Below are 18,116 nucleotides of genomic sequence, written 5' to 3'. Positions count from 1 at the left end.
TCGCCTAGTTTTTTGTTTTTATCATTTTCGAACCTGAGACAACATAAACGGCTGTGTGCATCCTGGTTATGCAGAGGCTGGATGTAATTGCTTATAAAAGTAATGAAAGCATCTTTTATCAAAAAAAAAAATCCATGAAATGGCGTAGGTGTAATTCATGGGGCTGGGACTCATCAGCTCTGGGTATGATTAGGAAAGGACCGTGGCTGCACCGCTGCAGGAGTTTTTACGGTCTTTGAATGTTCTGTTCTTTTAAGGACAACAAAAAAATTGAATGTTCATGTTCTCCATCCGCTTGACCATTTGTGTGTTGAATAGCATGCAGTTGTATAGAAGATGCAGGGTCAGGGTTCAGGATAGACACATCGATTTCAGTACAGGCAGAGCTTTGATGAAGGTACTCGTATAGATGACCAGATTATTGACTCAAAGGGGGACAGCACAAGTTTGCATATCGATGAAATACTCCTGAATGAACTTCTCAAGAAGTTGAGTTGTGCTGCTGGGAGACGCTGGCGCCTCAAAAGCAAGTCTCTATGCACATATTAGCCCGCACAGCTCAGCAACTGAGGTTCAGAACAGATTACGAGTTTCAGACTGATCTTGATATTAGAGATAAATGTTTGAATGTTGTGGTTCGTGCATGCAAAAGGTCTGGACGGTTGCATGACGATCTGGAACATCTTGCTAATTTTTTGTGGATCCATGACCTTTTGCATTCAGGATTCCGAAACTACGGGGACATGAAGAAATCGAGCGGTGTTTACCAGAAAATAGATGATGGTCTTAAACACGATCTACAAAAGTGAGTGGAAATGAACGAACCTTGCGAACATGTTGACTCTGGATTTGAAAGACATCCAATTAAGAGAGCCCAAGAAATGTTGACAAATGAGTCATAAGAACAATCTGCAACAGCCGGATCACAAGCTGCAAAATCAAAAATCAAAAAAGGAAGATTTTTTCCCATTAAGGATAATGAAAGTTAACTGTTACATCTAACAAATAGCAAGGTCGAAGAGAAGTAACGAGTTAACTATGCGACCCGGAGGAATGGAACCTGGGTACGCGCGCACCCGTCTACGAAAAGTTCAAAAAAATGCTATTTAAAAGTTTCCAAAAAATGTGAAGTAAAATTTTGCATGTACATATTATGTTAATACTTACTCGTGTGAGTTTTCACGAAAAAAAACCCATTGTGTGTGGCCTGTATAAAAATGACAAAATATCCAAATGAGAATAGTGAACAGGAATTTGTACTATTCACAGGAATAGGAATTTGCATTTTGTCATTTTTGTGTAGGTCACACACAATGATATTTTTCCGTGAAAACACACATGAGTAAGTATCAACATAATATCTACATGCAAAAATTTACTTCACATTTTTTGGAAACTTTTAAATAGTATTTTTTTGAACTTTTCGTAAACGGGTGCGCGCGTACCCAGGTTCCATTCACCATTTTCGGTTAACTATGTACCAAGTTATGTACATGGGCTCGTCCACAATAGTACAGTGATGATCTGTTACTGTATTCCATCGGACAGGTTGGAAACTTCACAGATAATTACACACATCCTTTATTGTTCTCCCTTAATCAAAATACTACTAGTACGAACTAAGCAAGCAAGGTACACACAGACGTACTATATGTACACTGGATCCAGTACCCTGCACCGCCTGGCTGTCTACATACATCGTCGTCGATCGCAGTATTGTACTACCATTAGCGGTGATCACTGCAGTGCACCACACGATCTCTCCTCATCAACTCGTCTCATAATTAAGATTTGCCCTGCCCGTGCACACATGGGCATAAATACCCCAAGTTTCTTTGGAAGAAAATGGCTTGCTAACCACACCTTATACTGAGGAAGAGGTTAAGAAGGCAGTTTTCCAAATGGAATGTAACAAAGCACCGGGTCCAGATGGGTTTCCACCAGAGTTTTATCAAACTTTCTGGGATACTATTAAATCGGACCTTCTAGATTTGTTCAGTGATTTACATATTGGACAACTAGAATTATTTCGTCTAAATTTTGGTGAAGTTATCTTGTTACCGAAAATTAATGAGGCAGAAAGGATCCAACAATATAGACCCATTTGCCTATTAAATGTAAGTTTCAAGATTTTCACGAAAGTGGCCACCATTAGACTTAATACGGTTGCAGATCATGTTGTTTTACCATCGCAGACAGCCTTTATGCAAGGACGTAATATCCTTGATGGAGTGGCGGTTTTGCATGAGACGGTACATGAGATGCATTCTAAGAAATTAAATGGGGTTATTTTAAAGCTTGATTTTGAGAAGGCGTATGATAAAGTTAAATGGTCTTTCCTTCAACAGACACTCAGGATGAAAGGTTTTTCGCCTGAGTGGCGAGCTCTAATTCATGACTTCGTGTATGGAGGTAGTGTTGCAATTCGGGTTAATGATGACACCGGACACTACTTCCAAACACGAAAAGGGTTACGCCAGGAGATCCGCTATCTCCGATGTTATTTAACATCGTAGCGGATATGTTGGCGGTACTCATAGAGAGAGCCAAGTCTCGATGGTCAGATTGAAGGTGTGATTCCACATCCGGTTGATGGTGGCTTATCTATCCTTCAATACGCCGATGATACAATTCTGTTTATGGATCATGATCTTGAAAAAGCTCGAAATCTGAAATTAATTTTAGCAGCTTTTGAGCAATTATCAGGACTGAAAATTAACTTCCATAAAAGTGAATTGTTCTGCTTCGGTGATGCCCAAGACGATGTAGCTCGTATACGAGTTATTTGGTTGTGGGCAAGGCCAATTTCCGATTCGCTATTTGGGTATTCCGATTCACTATCGGAGACCGACAATTGCGGAATGGAAATTAGTGGAAGAAAGATTACAAAAACGCCTCAGTAGTTGGAAAGGTAAATTGTTGTCCCCGGGTGGAAGATTGGTACTCATTAATTCAGTACTAACTAATATGGTACTGTATATGTTATCATTCTTCATCCTACCAAAAGGAATTCTGCATAAACTCGATTATTATCGATCCGCATTCTTTTGGCAAGGGGACAACGAGAAAAAGAAATATCGGCTGGTTAAATGGAGTATAGTTTGTAGTCCCAAAGATCAAGGAGGGCTTGGAGTTCATGACCCGAAAGTCAAGAATTCAGCTCTTCCGGGTAAATGGCTTTTTAAGCTACTTACCGAGGATGGGATTTGGCAAACTATACTTCGGAGAAAATACATCGGCTCGAAGACATTATCTCGGGTGGTTTGGAAACCCGGGGATTCACACTCGGGCTGGTCTTATGGCGACAAAAAATGTTTTTTTTCGACATGGGATTTTCTCCATTAAGAATGGAGCGCAGATACGTTTCGGGAAGATGCTTGGCTAGACAATGCACCCCTATGTGAACAAGTATCCCGCTTTGTATAGAATTGCGCGTCGCCAAGGTGATACCATTGCAACCGTAATGGCTACCTCACCCCCGAATGTGACGTTCGGACGGGTTTTACTAGGACAAAGGCTCGTGGCATGGAACAACCTAATTCGGAGGCTTGGAGATATTCGAGTTATCGCGCAACCGGATGAATTTCGATGGAACCTCCACGTAGATGGTTCTTTTTCCGTAAAATCTTTATACAATGCGATGCTACTTTCTGATTTACCAGTTGATAATAATAAGAAAATTTGGAAGATGAAGATACCATTAAAAATTAAAATTTTTGGATGTGTCGTTGCCTAATCGACGGTACCTCGGAGGAGGGATCCTCGCGAGGGGGAGAAGAAGTATGGGCCATAGGGCGGAGTGCACACGGGACGGTGGTACGCGAGTTACCCAGCTTCGGAACACCTGCACGATGAACAGGGCCTACCGCTGCTTGTCTGGAATTATCTGGGCGCTTTCGCGTTGTTACAATGAGTTGTGGTTGTGCCTCTAGGGCTCCCGGGATCCGGCTTATAAAGGCGCACGGATCTAGGGTTTACATGAAGAGTCCTAGCCGGATTACAGACAGCCTAACTACGGTACAATATCTTGCCGTGCACGTCACGGATCCGCCTTCCATATACGTCGTACTGGATCCGGGTTCCTCATGGGCCTCCATGGATCCGGGTTACTCCTATGTCGGTGCGGATCCGGCCTGCTGATCCTGGGCTGGACTTCTTCCTTCATGATCAACAGCAACTGGGCCGCCCGATGGGCCACATGCCTCATCACCGTCTGTGGGCCACCCGGGCTTGCCGGATCTAGGCACTGTCGATGGTACACCTATGAAGTATACCCACAACAGGATGGTATCTTCGTCGAGGGGTTATTCTCACCAAAGACAATCTTGTTAAGTGGAATTGGCACGGAAGTACACGATGTGTTTTTTGTCATCATGATGAAACTATCAATCATTTATTCTTCCAGTGCCAATTTGCGAGATCTATATGGTCGATCATCCAAGTAGCGTCTACCTTGTATCCTCCGACTAGTGTCGCTAATGTCTTTGGCAATTGGCTTCATGGTATCAACTCAAGGTTTAAAATGCTTCTTAGGATGGGGGCGCTAGCGATTATCCGGGCGCTCCGGCTATGTAGAAATGACAAGATCTTTAACGATATAAATTGCTCTTTGTTGCAGAGTTATCTACGGATGCACGGGTATTCTCCGTTCGTGGTTACCTCTTCAGCGTGTGGAGAACCGAGACCTGTTTACGGAGGTCCGTACACGGTTGGAGGATACGGCGAGGGATACTTTTTCCCTACATGGGTGGCAGCATAGTCTACGGATAGTTGCTCCACCTAGCTCTTAGGCGTTATATGATTCATCGTTCCGATATGTATTTCGCCTATTTTTGTTTTTCTACAACTTTGGTCACTTGAGACAACAAACGGCTGTGTGCATCCTGGTTATGCAGAGGCTGGATGTAATTGCTTTTTGAAGTAATAAAGCATCCTTTATCGAAAAAAATGGGCATAAATACAGGTTAATGTATGCATGAATGGTGCCCTTGCCTCCTGCATCGATCGTCTTGAACCAACCATCGGCATGCACCTTCTTCCCTGCCGCTACTAGTCCTTGCCGGCGGCGATGGCACGCCTCCTGGAGTGGGCCGTGGTGACGACCAGCTGCAGCTGCGCGCCGTCCAGCTCCTCCAGGTGCGGCAGCAGCGCCGGACCCAGCTTCACATACACGTCCACCACGCACAGCAAGATAGCCTGCAATATATGAAATGCAGCACATGGTGATTAGTTAGTTCGTCGTCGGACAGGACTTGCTGCTGCCGCAGCCTGCAGGAGTTTTTAAGGTCTTTCAATTTTCTTGTTTCTTCTCTAAGAAGAAGGAAATGAATGTGCTTTCTACTGTGCGAATTCATCTGTTTGTTTGATCATTTTGTGTGCTGACTGACGAGCAACGAGCCAGGCATAGAAGATGCAGGGTAGGGTCGGGTCAGGGTTCAGGATGGACACATGGGGTGTGGTACAGAAAAGGTGTAGGTGTGCGTTTATTGATACTCATATGCATCGCAGATCAGGGCGATGCAATGCAGCACATGGTTAATTATTAAGCAGGTTTAATTCGTGCTTGGTCGGCATGAATGTGATTCAGAAAGAACGTGCTGCTGCAGGAGTGTTTATGGCCTCTGAATGTTCTTGTTTTTTCCTTCAGCAAAAGGGAAATGAATGTTGTTGTTTTCTATTGGGTGAATTCATCTCATTTGTGTGTTGACTGAGGAGCACGCGGAGGCATAGAAGACGATGCAGGGTCTCAGGTCAGGGTGATTCAGGGTAGGACACATGGATAGAGAGAGAGAGAGAGAGAGAGTGGTACAGACAAGGTTTATGTATGTACGGCCGGCGTACCGAGGCAAGATACCGTGAGTAGAGTGGGCACTGACAGAGCTTTGATGCCCGGTGGATCCAATTGAAGGTACTCGTGCATGAACATGGCCAGACTATGGACTCGATCAAAGGACAACATCAAAGCACAATTGTATGTATGTGTCAATGAGATGGTATTGAATGGATTAATGAACAAGTTGAGTTGTGAGCTGTTGCTCGACCCCTCGATATCCTAGGTACTGGTTGCTACGCAAGCAAAACTATGGTCCAGATTATATCCTGCAATATAGTGCAAGCACAGCACAATAGCCTGCGACATAATGCAGGAACAGCAAAATAGCGTGCCGTACATTGCGATGCAATGCGGTGCAGCACAGGATTAACTCATTGGGAACTCGTCAGCGTGGATATTATTCGGAGAGGACCACGGCTGCAGGAGTATTAACGGTCTTTGAACCTCTTGTCCTTTTAATAAGAAGGATAAAAGGAAATTGAATGCTGCAGTTTCTACTGGGTGATTTCATCGGTTTGACAACTTGTGTGCTGAATAGCATGCAGAATATAGCCTATAGGTGGTGCAGGTTCAAGGTTCAGGATAGACACATGGTTTGGAGTACAGAGACGGCTTTGATTTCTGGTGGATCCAATCAAGGGGCTCGTGACCATGGCCAGATCATTGACTCAAAGGGCTATTGCCATTTTTGAAATTTCCCTGAACAGATGAGGTTCAGAACAGATTATGAGACGAACTGGGGTACCTTGTTAACAATTCAGCTTATACTGGCTGGTTTCATGACCTTTTGCTTTCAGGATTCAGGCATTCTTTTCCCAGAAAATGGAAGATGATATTATGCACAATATACAGAAGTGGGGAATGAATGAACCTTGCGAACATATGGACTCTGGTTTTCTAAGGCATCCAAAAGCGCCGGAAGAAATGTTGACAGATGAGTCATCAGTTCGTTCTGTGACAATCGGATCAGAAGCTGCAAAATCAAAGAAATAAAGTTTTGCAGTAAGGAAATCGAAAGTTAACTGTATGACACGCCTAACTAGTCATGAATACTGGGCTAGATTAAACATGAGCTCATCCACAATATAATCTGATGGCATATACAGTACAACTAGTATGCAGAGGCTGGGAGATGTACTCTTCCATTATCTAAAGTTTTTTTTTCTGATGCCAACACCAAAATCGGCCCATGTGTCCACACACAACATTTGCATAAATTAACTGTAAAACTTGTAGGGATTTACCTTGCTCAAACTATTGATGCTGACAATAAGAATTTTCTCATCATGGGAGACCAACTGAGAAGCAATTGCCTGTATGTTTAAATAAGAAACATAAGATACCAACAGCAGTGAAAAGGAACAGCAACAAGTTGTCCAAGTAATTTATAAAATTTTACTGTACTACTAGTACCCATAAACATAAAAACATGTGAAAGAACTTTTACCCGGAAGCATCTCAATGGATCAAATTGAGTAACCACGGTTGTCAGGCAGACATGGGCCTGATTTACAACCTGCAATGACAATGACATAAAGGATTGAGATGATAAATTTATAGGTTGTCAGCCAATACAACCCAAAAAATAATGCTCCCTGTGTATTAGTACCTTCAAGGAAGCATCTTTGGTTGCATGCAGCAATTTAACTACAAGAGTCTCGATACAGTTCTCCAATGCTTTTTCCTGGAATACATGGCCATAGCAGATGTCATTTCCATGGAAGGTGAGGTATAAATAATGGCACAGTACTCTCTGTTAAGTACTTTTAGAAATGATTATATTCCCATCAAAACAAAACTCTTACTTGCTTTTCGAGAATTCCAACCAATAGAGAAAGTGCAAGCTCTCTGGTGGATTCATTTGGATCATCAAGCATTTCAAGTAGAGAAGAGGACATCTGATACAAATTCTGAAAGAGGAACAAGTATAAGGTGGCATCGCTGCCAAAAAACATAAACGAAGGAGTATAATATCCGTAAACAATTAAAAAAATAAGGAGAATTCAAATAGATCAGCCAAACCTTGATTGAGACCGGGTGACCATTCATCTCAGGAAGACCCGCCTCATCCTGTTTTTCCAGAAAAAGGATATATGTTATTTAGATGCCTACCTATAAGAGTCCTCAAAAGACACTACAAGTACACAAGGACTGGCCAAAATGGGAAAAGGGCAGCAAGCTAAACAAAAATAATGATCAAACATAACAAGAAGCAGGCCAGTTAAGTACTTATAAACCTGATGATACATCTGGGGAATGCTTCGACTCTCAACTGTGTTCTCTGATAGCATACTATAATCAGATCTCCGAGGGATACCACTGCTAAGCCTTGTAGTACTAGAACTTTTGTTAACCATTTCAGCTCTGCGGCCATAAGATTCATGTTCAATCTTCCCAGCACGGCGACCCTGGGCTTCCAAAGGAGAATTTGGGACATACTGACATGCTGAGCTGAATACATCATCAGCTTTAACATAGTTAGATTGATATGCATCATACTGCTGGGACTTATTTTGCTTTCCAGCATAACTTCTGGGATGAGGATCTGTAGCAGCAAAGCGATCAAAATATGGCGCCTTCTGTCTCTGTCTCTTTTGCTGCAAGAACTCTTCCAAGTCACTCCCTATCATAGGGATTAACTGCTTCATTGCCCGTGTAAGTCGCTTTTGTTCATCCATTGACAAGCTAACTAAAAAGCTTAACATGGATGCAGGATCATAGTGAGAATAGATTGAAGATAAACCAATCACTGCAGCCTCTTTTACCTTGCTGTTTTTGTCCTTAAACAAAAGGGTTAGCTTTCCAAGCCATAGCTTAAGAAAACTGCTGCTGGAATAGATATCAGAATTGACTGAGCATTTTGCAAAAGAGGATTTTGCAAACTCAAGAACTGCCAGTCTTGACTTGGGAGATTTCTGCTCATCTAGTGAACGAAGTAGAGCAGGTAAGAGAGAATCAATGGAATAACTCTCACCTGCAAGTGTCAGAATTGCTAAGCACTGCTGCTTGATTGATTCCTTCGGATCATTTAACCGAGAGAAAACATGGGGCAACGTCTGGTCCAGATACTGCTCGAATGGCTTCTTGAAGAACGGCATGATCTCAGCAAGTGACGAGAGAGCAGCATGAGCCACTTTGTGATGCGGATCATCCAAGTAACGACTAACAAACCTCATAACCTTCTCAAAATTCTGTGCAACTTCCTGAATGCCTTTTGGTGCTTGTTCTAGCAGAGACTGCTGTAAGAAATTGAATGCATATACCCTCATCATCCAGTCTGACTTTGGGTTAAGACCCAAAGAAAGTGCCCCTGTGAGAGAGGAGGGAACATCCATGCTATTGACCATTTCACCCAAAACGGGCTGTTTACTATCTAGATCACCTCTTGTACTGGCATAAAACCAGTTTGTGATCTGCTTACCCAAGAGAGGTCGCCGGAAGTTAGGAGTGTGGTTATTCTTTGGCTCCTTATGAACTACACCCTTGCGAGGAGTACTAACAAGGTGCCTGTCCAATTTCTGAGTCCTTAACTTTCCACCTGAGCTTGCTTTAACAGGGCTTTGGTTTAGCAAGTTTTCTGAATATTCCAAACTGATGGAAGGAGACATGCTAAGCAGGTGAGAAGGATCTCCTGATACTTCAGCTTGTCGAGAAGATATCTGTTCAACATTTGGCCTGTACTCAGCTTTGTCTTGGAAAGTTGTTTCAGCAGTTATTTCTGACAATAAAATGTCTGGAGTTGGTTCAAATGCAGAGTCAGAGGGCAAGTAACAGGATGATGAAATGATACCTGCATTATGGCTAAATTCAGTAAGTTGACCAATAAAGCCAACTATTCCCCACTGAGAAAAACGAAGAAATAGAAATGTAATTTCCCATGACATATACCTGAATCACATTTATCAGGGTCTCGATCTAGAATTATTTCTTTTCCGGGCGTGCTTGTATATGAACTTCCAATAGCTAAAGTTCCTTCTTTACTTTCTTGAGCTGGACTTTCAGAGGTCATATCATCATGCTGAAGAGATAACTTTATCAGTGCTGATTGCAGGTCTTCAGAAGAAAATGAAGTCGAATCAACCTTGACAACTATGTCCATTGCAGTTGAAATCCTTTCTACTTGGGAAAGCTGTTTTTGATTTGTCTCAGCATCATCATCATTTATCATCTACAACAATTCCCAAATAAGGTAAAATTATATGATCAATTAGGAAAATGTCAGATAGATTCGAATATATACTTTCTGCCTCGATGGTTCAAATGATGAGAAGAGTTGATGAGAACGTTCAGGCCAAATCCTGGAGAATATCCTGTAGCATGCTCTAGCACCTGATCGTACCTTCACATTGAGAAAGCTGCTTAAAGGCTATGACCAAGTAAAAAAACAGATTTTTTTGAAGAAAAACTAATCAGAAAGCAGAACATTTTCGAAAAGGACATCTGCAACAAGAACATAGCTTAGAGTGCATTCCCTGTTTTTTCATTTCAGCCCAGTGCATAATAATACAAATGTACTACAGGCAATTGCTTCAGAACAAAAGATATTAATGGCGTGGACATTTTCATTATCTAAAAAGAATAGCCAATACTAGCAATAGATGAGTTTGTAATCAAATGTCAAACTTGTAATCTCTCCCAAAAATTGGCAAAGGAATATAATTATGCCTCCATAATCATCAAAGACACAAAGAATTAACGGAGACAAGTAAGTACCTCACTAGTTGCATCTGCTATGCAACACTTTATGAGGTCTTCATACAGATTAGCTGATTTCTGCAGTTCCGGAGTATCAACCCAATACTCTAGCATCAGTATTGCATACTCACAGCACCTAAAACAGAGGCACATTTTTAAGCATTCATCAAAGAGCAATTTGTATTGCGGACTTGGTGCTTTTCTCATACCTGCCACGAAGAACTGCACTTCTGTCATTCTTTGCGAATTCAATAATTTTTGGCAGAATGCGAGCTACTTTGCAGTTTCGTAGCATCTGTACAGACAAACATTGTGCATCAAGTACGATAAAATCAAATGGCCTAAGAAAGCATTTCAGTATGCACCTCTTTTATACAGTTATCAGCAGACTCAGCAATTACAAGAACCGTGATCACAACATTCTTAAGAAGGGCCTGCAGATATGAGATGGTAAATTGGTCTGTTCAGATATAGTTAGAGAGGTACTAAGCAAAAAAAAAAGGATGGATAGATAAAGGAAATCAACAACATACCGGAATAAGCAACTCAGCACATGGTTCAAAGTCGCGCAACAGCTCCTTTGATAGGAAAATTAGGAGATGACATGCCTACAAAGATCCAAAAAAGGAGTAGAAAGTGACGCTTCAATGGGTGCACAAATAAATGACACGAAATGTCATATAGACACGTCGATTATTACAAGTAATATGTGTTCTTGGGACATGCTACTTTGGTCCGTTACTTTTGTGGCAACTATATGCTGATTTGCAGTACATACATGCAGCAATCAATTTTCCAGAATAGTAGCAAGTATCATTACTACATACATACAAAGGGAAACAGGCAAACCTGTTTTACAACAGTTGATCTCCTGTCCAGAAGCTGATTTATAAGAGGGGTCACAAGTTGCCTTAGGAGCACCGGGAAGGCTGAATAATCCGCAGCACCTGTAATACAGAAAAAATAAAATGCCCTCAGAAAAGCTCTTTCTCTTACCAAAGTGTTAAGTTTAAATATATAATGTGCATAGTGAAGTCAACATAAACAAGAAGGTATTGACAACCTCCAAGAACTATGCCTTCCACTCTTTGCATTGCAGTTATCCGGATTGACCAATCATTGTCTGGCTGTAAAGTAGACGTTGCTTTTCCTATTTCCTTTATCAGATCTTTCTCAGAGAAGACCTTTATAGGTTCAACTGATTTTGTTGTAATATCTCCTTCCTCTGTATAAAATATAGACGAACAGATTGCAGTCCAATAATCATAAATAGCTAAATACTGTAAACAAAGCATAGCAGAAGCGGGCAGACGTTCGGAATTCATGAAGAATAAATCATCAACCATCCTATGTTCTAATACCAGAGAAAGACTTGGGGTCTTACTGGCTAGCACATGAGGTTGTGTGCTAGGCAGCTGTCTTAATAAAATACCACGGTGGTTCCTCCCACTGTTGGTCTCATCTATGTTCTAATACCAATATGGTTTTTTCTTGGCTTGCTACTAAGTACTAAATAATTGGTGTTATTTGTGCTGTCGTAATGAGGTTGAGTCACTATGAAAACCGATCTGTGTACTGGCCAGTAAGAACCTCCCAAAACTTCCAAGAATAGGACTAGTATGAACAGACCAATAGCCAACTGGCCTTAATATTTAACTTCAACATAGATCATTTTGTTTGAAACTGCAAAGGTAGTTTTCTAATTTCCAACTTGTATATTTATGGTTAGTATTATTCAAGAATTATGTGTTTAATTGCACAAACTAGACTATTCACATCGCTCCAATGAAACAGTCAATGCTTTGACGCAACTCTGCAATCATGAGCATTCTCGTCAGTTAGTGTCAACAGTATTATACTAAGAAGTTTTTTTAGCATGCATAGTTCCCATTCATTTCAAGTACAACCAGAAAGCCACAAAGTAGATATAATATTTAGCAAGATAAGCCTATTTTAGTATTCTTACTGTGTTTTCTACGAAAAACTCTGGTTTGATAAAAAACAGAGTAATCGTATGACATCCTTTACACATCTAAAAAAATCTGGTTAACTGAGTGTCTCATGCGAAATAAAGTCCAGCATACCTGCTAGAAGCGACATATCTCTTGTGCCGATCTTTTGTTTGATCGTTTTCCTTGCTTGATTGGTACCAGAAGATTCAGTTTCTGTTGTCCTACAAATGTTGTGATGGACATCTGATATGCTTGAACCTGTTTGTACGTTTTCCAATCTTGCATTCATCTCCTTCATCTGAAACATCACAATGCCAACTAGTTGGATTTTTTGTTCCAGAAAAGAGTTTTTTCATACTGCATTTTATCCAAAACTTACCTAGAAATTTGGCAATTATGTAGTATAACGACGTGTGCTAATTGCTTTTGTTCTAGTATCACTTATGCCAAAGCCATGTGAATGGTTATGCACATTCTCAAAAGATTGCATATCGTATTTCTTTTAAATACTTGTTTTTGCAATTTGCATATACATTATTAGCACTTTTACTCTGGGGCTAATTGCAAATGATTAACTAGCTTAAGACCCAACCGGCAACTGCTGCTAACGCACAATGCTAGTACTCGTAAGATGATTAGGCGCTGAAAAACTCCGAACGAAAATGGAAGAGAATCGAAACCCGAGTATGCCAATAATACCTCCATGAGCAGCACGAGGAACCTCCTGGCGGCCTCCCGCACGGCCGCGTCGCCGTCCCCGAGCCGCCCGACGACGAGCGGCGTGAGCTCGTCCGCGTGTGGCCGCACCGCCTCCCCTCCGGCGGCGCACAGCGCGTCGAGCGCCAAGCGCGCGGCCTCGGCGTCGCCGCCACCGCCGCCGGGGCGGAGGAGGCCCGCGCAGCACTCGGCGAGGGCGGCTGCGCCGAGGGCCGAAACCCCCGCGCCCGGTCCTGGGCCCAGCCCACGTAGCCGCTCCACAGCGGCGGAGGACGTCATCCCGCCGGCCGGCACGAGAGGTTGATGGGTGCCGACTGCAGCGCGAGATGATCGATGTTTTCGAAATGGAGGGAAACGAAGAGGAGGAATTGGAGGACACGAAACCAGGTTTGGTTTGGGAGTGATGGTTTTATAGGCGCGGGTTTAGAACCTAATTTGACCAAAATGCGTGTATTTTCCCATCAGAGTATAAGAGAACAGGCTGATGGGTTGACAGACATACAGGCTATGCCTATTCTTTTTTTAGCTGGTTATTCTGCCTCCTACTCTCCTCTTCTGCTAAGTTCAAAATAATATGATATAGTTCATTCGAGAGAATCCCCTTCTAATAGTTAATAAATGGTCGTGTGCATTAATCGATGCAGAGGTTGGGGTTTTCCCTATTTTAAGAAAAAAAATCTGATTTCTTCTATCAGATATTTTCTCCAAGAATTTTGTATCCATGGATAACCATCTGACATGTAGAATCCTCATCCATGTTGCGGGTCCTCAACATGCCAACCTCGCATCAAAACCATAGTATAATCTTCTTACATGCATCAATTGTTGTGTTGTAATATGACTAAGTATAAACTTTGAACAGAGAAAAAACATCAATCCACAAACCCATTTTTACGATAACAAGTAAATTTGATTATCTCACACCAGTGAGAAATGTCTATCTAAACGTGTTAAATGTACTCCAATTTTTTCTCTTAATACCTAATCATGTAGCAGGAATCGATGTCAACATGTTTTGTTTGACCACACACATCAGATATCTATGTCAAGATATTTTACAATACTATTAAAATATACCAGAACGTAAATACATAAATATATGTACACTGTCATTCATGAATCCGGGTAGGCATGTGTTTCTGAATTTTTTTCTCACATTTAAAGATCTTTATAAAATTTGATGTATAAAGAAGGAACAAAACTAACTATCATTTTATTTACAAGAATTTTTTATAATGCAAATGTATTTTTAATAATACTCAGTAGATCATATAACAAAAATACCATTACTACTAATTGGAGTATCATTACGAGTTAATTATGATAACTAAATAATAGAAATTATACTACTTAATATCGTAGTTTAAATAGATTAAGTATAAAATTTTAGTATAAATATTAATAATGTTTTATTTGCTTTAAATTCTTGACAAACAATCTTTTGAATAAATGAACATAGCAGAACGGATGCAAAGAAAGAACAGAAAATAATTGATTTGTGTGACGTGAACATGCAAAAAAACAGAGTTTGAATCATGATTTCAGGCATCTAATAGTTGGAACATTTTGTTTTCTGGAATGAAAATGTGCTTTTGTGATGCTTTCTATAAAATAAATTGTAACATATATGTTAAAGTAACATGTTTTTTGTGTTCTCATCTTGTGTTTCGTGCTTTAACTCACATGATTAGCATTATCGGTTTCAGGCTCCAGTTTATATGATTATATAATTATTTTGTTGGACAACTGGATACATTTAAGCATCAAGTTTTGTGAATACATCATACAACATATGAAAAGAATATAAGTTTTTAATAGGGAAAGATGATTGAAAACATAGTAAGAAGATCTAATTGGGCAGAAATACACATTGTTTGGTGCTTAACATTCAAAATAAAAATCAATTCTACTACTAACCTCTTATTATTGCAGCATTGTTGTTGTCATAAGAAGGACTCGTGTTATAGCATATAATCAACATATATGTTATTAGACCACGATCTATTCTTTAGTTAAATAAGCATGTAACACACCTGGCAAGAACATGTTTATGCCAGGTGCTCAATCTTTTCTCATTGTGCGAAATTGTAGTCGAAACGTGTCATACACCACTGAATATAGTAAACAAGAAGCTTAGTTATAACCAAGTATACTTCGCCACAAAATATGGTTTTGCACTAGATGCATGGCTGCCTGTGCATTAGTTGACCCGTCACAAGTAGTGTGACTTCCTTTTCCTTAGATTAGAAGGAGAAGTGTAGTCTAAATTTGTAAGTGCAGGTGGCGGTACATGGATCTTGTGCAAGTACTCGAAATAGTGCAATGTAGCTTAATTAGTTGTGCGTCTTAAAGGCGTCGATCTAGCTATTTCAGAGTTTCGGAAATGGCAAGTCCTGAGGCGCAAGGAAAAAAGTCGTAATTATCACTACAGCTTGCGTATCATCTCTGAAAGAACTTGCCATAGCTCTGCATATCAGATATCAGAGACAGACAGCCCGTGAACTATCAATCGACACAGCTAGGGAGTAGCTTGATAAGATCATAAATCAATTGCCAGATTTGTGCTGGGTCTTGATAATAATGCAGTGGTTAGAAGCCAACGAACGATCGCTTCAGTAAAGGTTAGAAAACACAAGAACGACGACGACTAGCTTTTTGTAGAACGTTCTAAATTAGAATTTCTGAACTCTCTCTCAAAAAAAAAAAAACTTGAACTCTGAACGTCTCCTCCTCCTTTGCCTTGCTGCAAAAGAGTTGACCACTGAATAAAATGTCCGACTCGACGAAATGAAGAAGAAGATGACCCCCAACAGAACTACAGTAGGATGTAATCGTCGTCATTGGACATACATAGACGACCGAACATTTTTTTCGATAAAGGGAATATATTAATATCAAAAGATACCAATTACACTCAGCCTCTGCAACAACGCACCACCCTAATGGCACTACGGATGCACACAGCCAAAAAAAGAAAAGAAAACTAAGAAACAAAAGTCCCGCTACAGTATCTCGGGCCTAACAACAGCAATACATCCACCGCCAAGACAACACCTGAAATACAGACTTTTCAAAAACGACGCCTTCAAGAAGGGAACAGTGCTCTAACACCGTCGTCGCCCGATCAAAGATCTTAGGTTTTCACCCTGAAGATAGCCCCCGCTCTCAAAACAATGCCTCCAACAAGGTCATTGCCAGGCACAACCAGTTAAGGCCGGACCTTGGGTTTTCACCACGAAAGGTAGGGCTCTGAACTTCACCTATGTTGTCGCCCCCACTTTCATACCGCTGCTGTGAAGCCCGAACACCAAGCCAGTTCCATCTCACCACCAAGATCCGACCACCATTGCTCTTACACCAATCTTGACTTTCATGACCTTCTCCACCAGCACCATGGAAAGAAACAAGCTCCATGATATTAACAGCCAGCAGAGCTTCGAAGCGCTCCCTCTGAAACCAAACGGTCAGATAAAAAAAGCAGTCTAGGATTTAACATATACACTGCTAGCTATCTAGGATTTAACAAGAAAGACGACCAATTCAAAAAGCAGTCGACGGTGTACGTGCACACGTGCTAATGCGGTCGCCCGTGCGTTGTGACAACACATCAGAAGGTGTGTCCAGCCCATCTTATGTGCTTACAGTGTGCTTACAATAACATCAATCAACATTCATTTGGTCGCTAAATAAGAAATTAAATTGTATCTCCCGTTAGTGCAGTAACATAAAATGTTCATCTACAAACCCTATGTACACTCTAAAATTTACTCCCTCAGTTAGGAATTATAAGCCCGGCGCATCAGTTTCATCAACATAACATGAATTGTATAGCACAAAAAAAATCATTAGAAAGTAGAACATCTGAACTTTCTAATGACATATATTTTGTGATACATACATTGTATTATGTGAATCAAATTTACGATCTAGTGATACACGCCAGCCCTGGAATCCCTAACGGAGGAAGTCTATTTGGGTAACAACTAATCATACACTAGAAAAATCAATGTGAGAGATATTTGTTGGACCATATGCTTTAGATATCCATGCCAATATGTTTAAGGATGCTAAAATATAGAGGCATGTGATTTTTTTCTTCAGTATCATTTTTTCTCTCAAATTTAAGGAGATTCGGTCCGAGGATCTTAATAATGTCTAATGTCCAAGGAAGAAAAAAATGGATCTGTCTTTATCTACAAGATATGATTTATGTTTGATATCTATCTTGTAGTTTTCATCCCATTTTTTATCACGCCAATGAGCATTCACCTCAGAAAACTTGTATTTTAGTTTCAATCATAATCTTTAAATGGTATAAACACCATGATTTTTTTATTAATATTGTTATGTGCTTAATTAGGACAACTAAGTAAGAATAAAATATACTAGTTAATGTTGTAGTTTATTGAAGTAAAATTTAAATAAGTACAAAGTTTAGTAGAATACAAATTTTACAATGTTTAGCAATTTTAGGAACCTTCCGCCCATCAGTGGTCTGAAGATGCTAAAGTAAGTTGTACTAGACTGCCTGATGGTATCAAAAGTGTGGGACATGTAGCAAAATCATGTAATCTATAGTAATTTGATGCTTGAATCCTCTTATCACCGGCCACGGGCAGTACCCCGTGGCCATGACGACATTCTCAAGGGAAGCACCAATGTATCAAGAGAGTGAAAAGGATAATGCATGTGTGCCTGTTGATTGAGTTGGGTATGACATCTACACCAGCGTGGGTTTGTTGGAAAGCAGACGTCACTCCAACATAGATGAAAATAAACATTCTCGAGGCCGTGTCCATGAATGTTGGTTGATAGTTTCAACTCAATTCGATTTACATGTTTGAGGTAGAAGGAATTCACGCATGATGTGGTATATATTACAAATGACAGTACGAGTAGCTAATACAACCATATACATG

The 18,116-nt window shown here is 40.6% G+C and overlaps 1 protein-coding gene across 1 annotated transcript; it reads right to left on the bottom strand.

Annotated features, from left to right (window-relative positions):
• Positions 1–1,485: 1,485 nt before the first annotated feature.
• LOC124690923 (CLIP-associated protein-like) lies at positions 1,486–13,476 on the bottom strand. Its single transcript, XM_047224244.1, has 19 exons — positions 13,180–13,476; positions 12,613–12,778; positions 11,592–11,753; positions 11,378–11,475; positions 11,062–11,136; positions 10,894–10,962; positions 10,738–10,823; positions 10,547–10,664; positions 10,074–10,172; positions 9,722–10,001; positions 8,071–9,623; positions 7,856–7,903; positions 7,639–7,743; positions 7,443–7,517; positions 7,281–7,349; positions 7,078–7,146; positions 6,705–6,806; positions 4,962–5,196; positions 1,486–1,824 (listed from the first exon to the last, which is right to left on the bottom strand). The coding sequence occupies exons 1-18, from the start codon at positions 13,474–13,476 to the stop codon at positions 5,050–5,052; spliced, it is 3,618 nt and encodes a 1,205-aa protein (XP_047080200.1). The 3' UTR covers positions 1,486–1,824; positions 4,962–5,049.
• Positions 13,477–18,116: the final 4,640 nt, after the last annotated feature.

This window comes from Lolium rigidum, chromosome 2, assembly GCF_022539505.1.
Source record: "Lolium rigidum isolate FL_2022 chromosome 2, APGP_CSIRO_Lrig_0.1, whole genome shotgun sequence".
Taxonomy (NCBI): domain Eukaryota; kingdom Viridiplantae; phylum Streptophyta; class Magnoliopsida; order Poales; family Poaceae; genus Lolium; species Lolium rigidum.
Note: the sequence above shows the minus strand (reverse complement) of the source record. Positions and strands in the feature narration are given on the sequence as shown.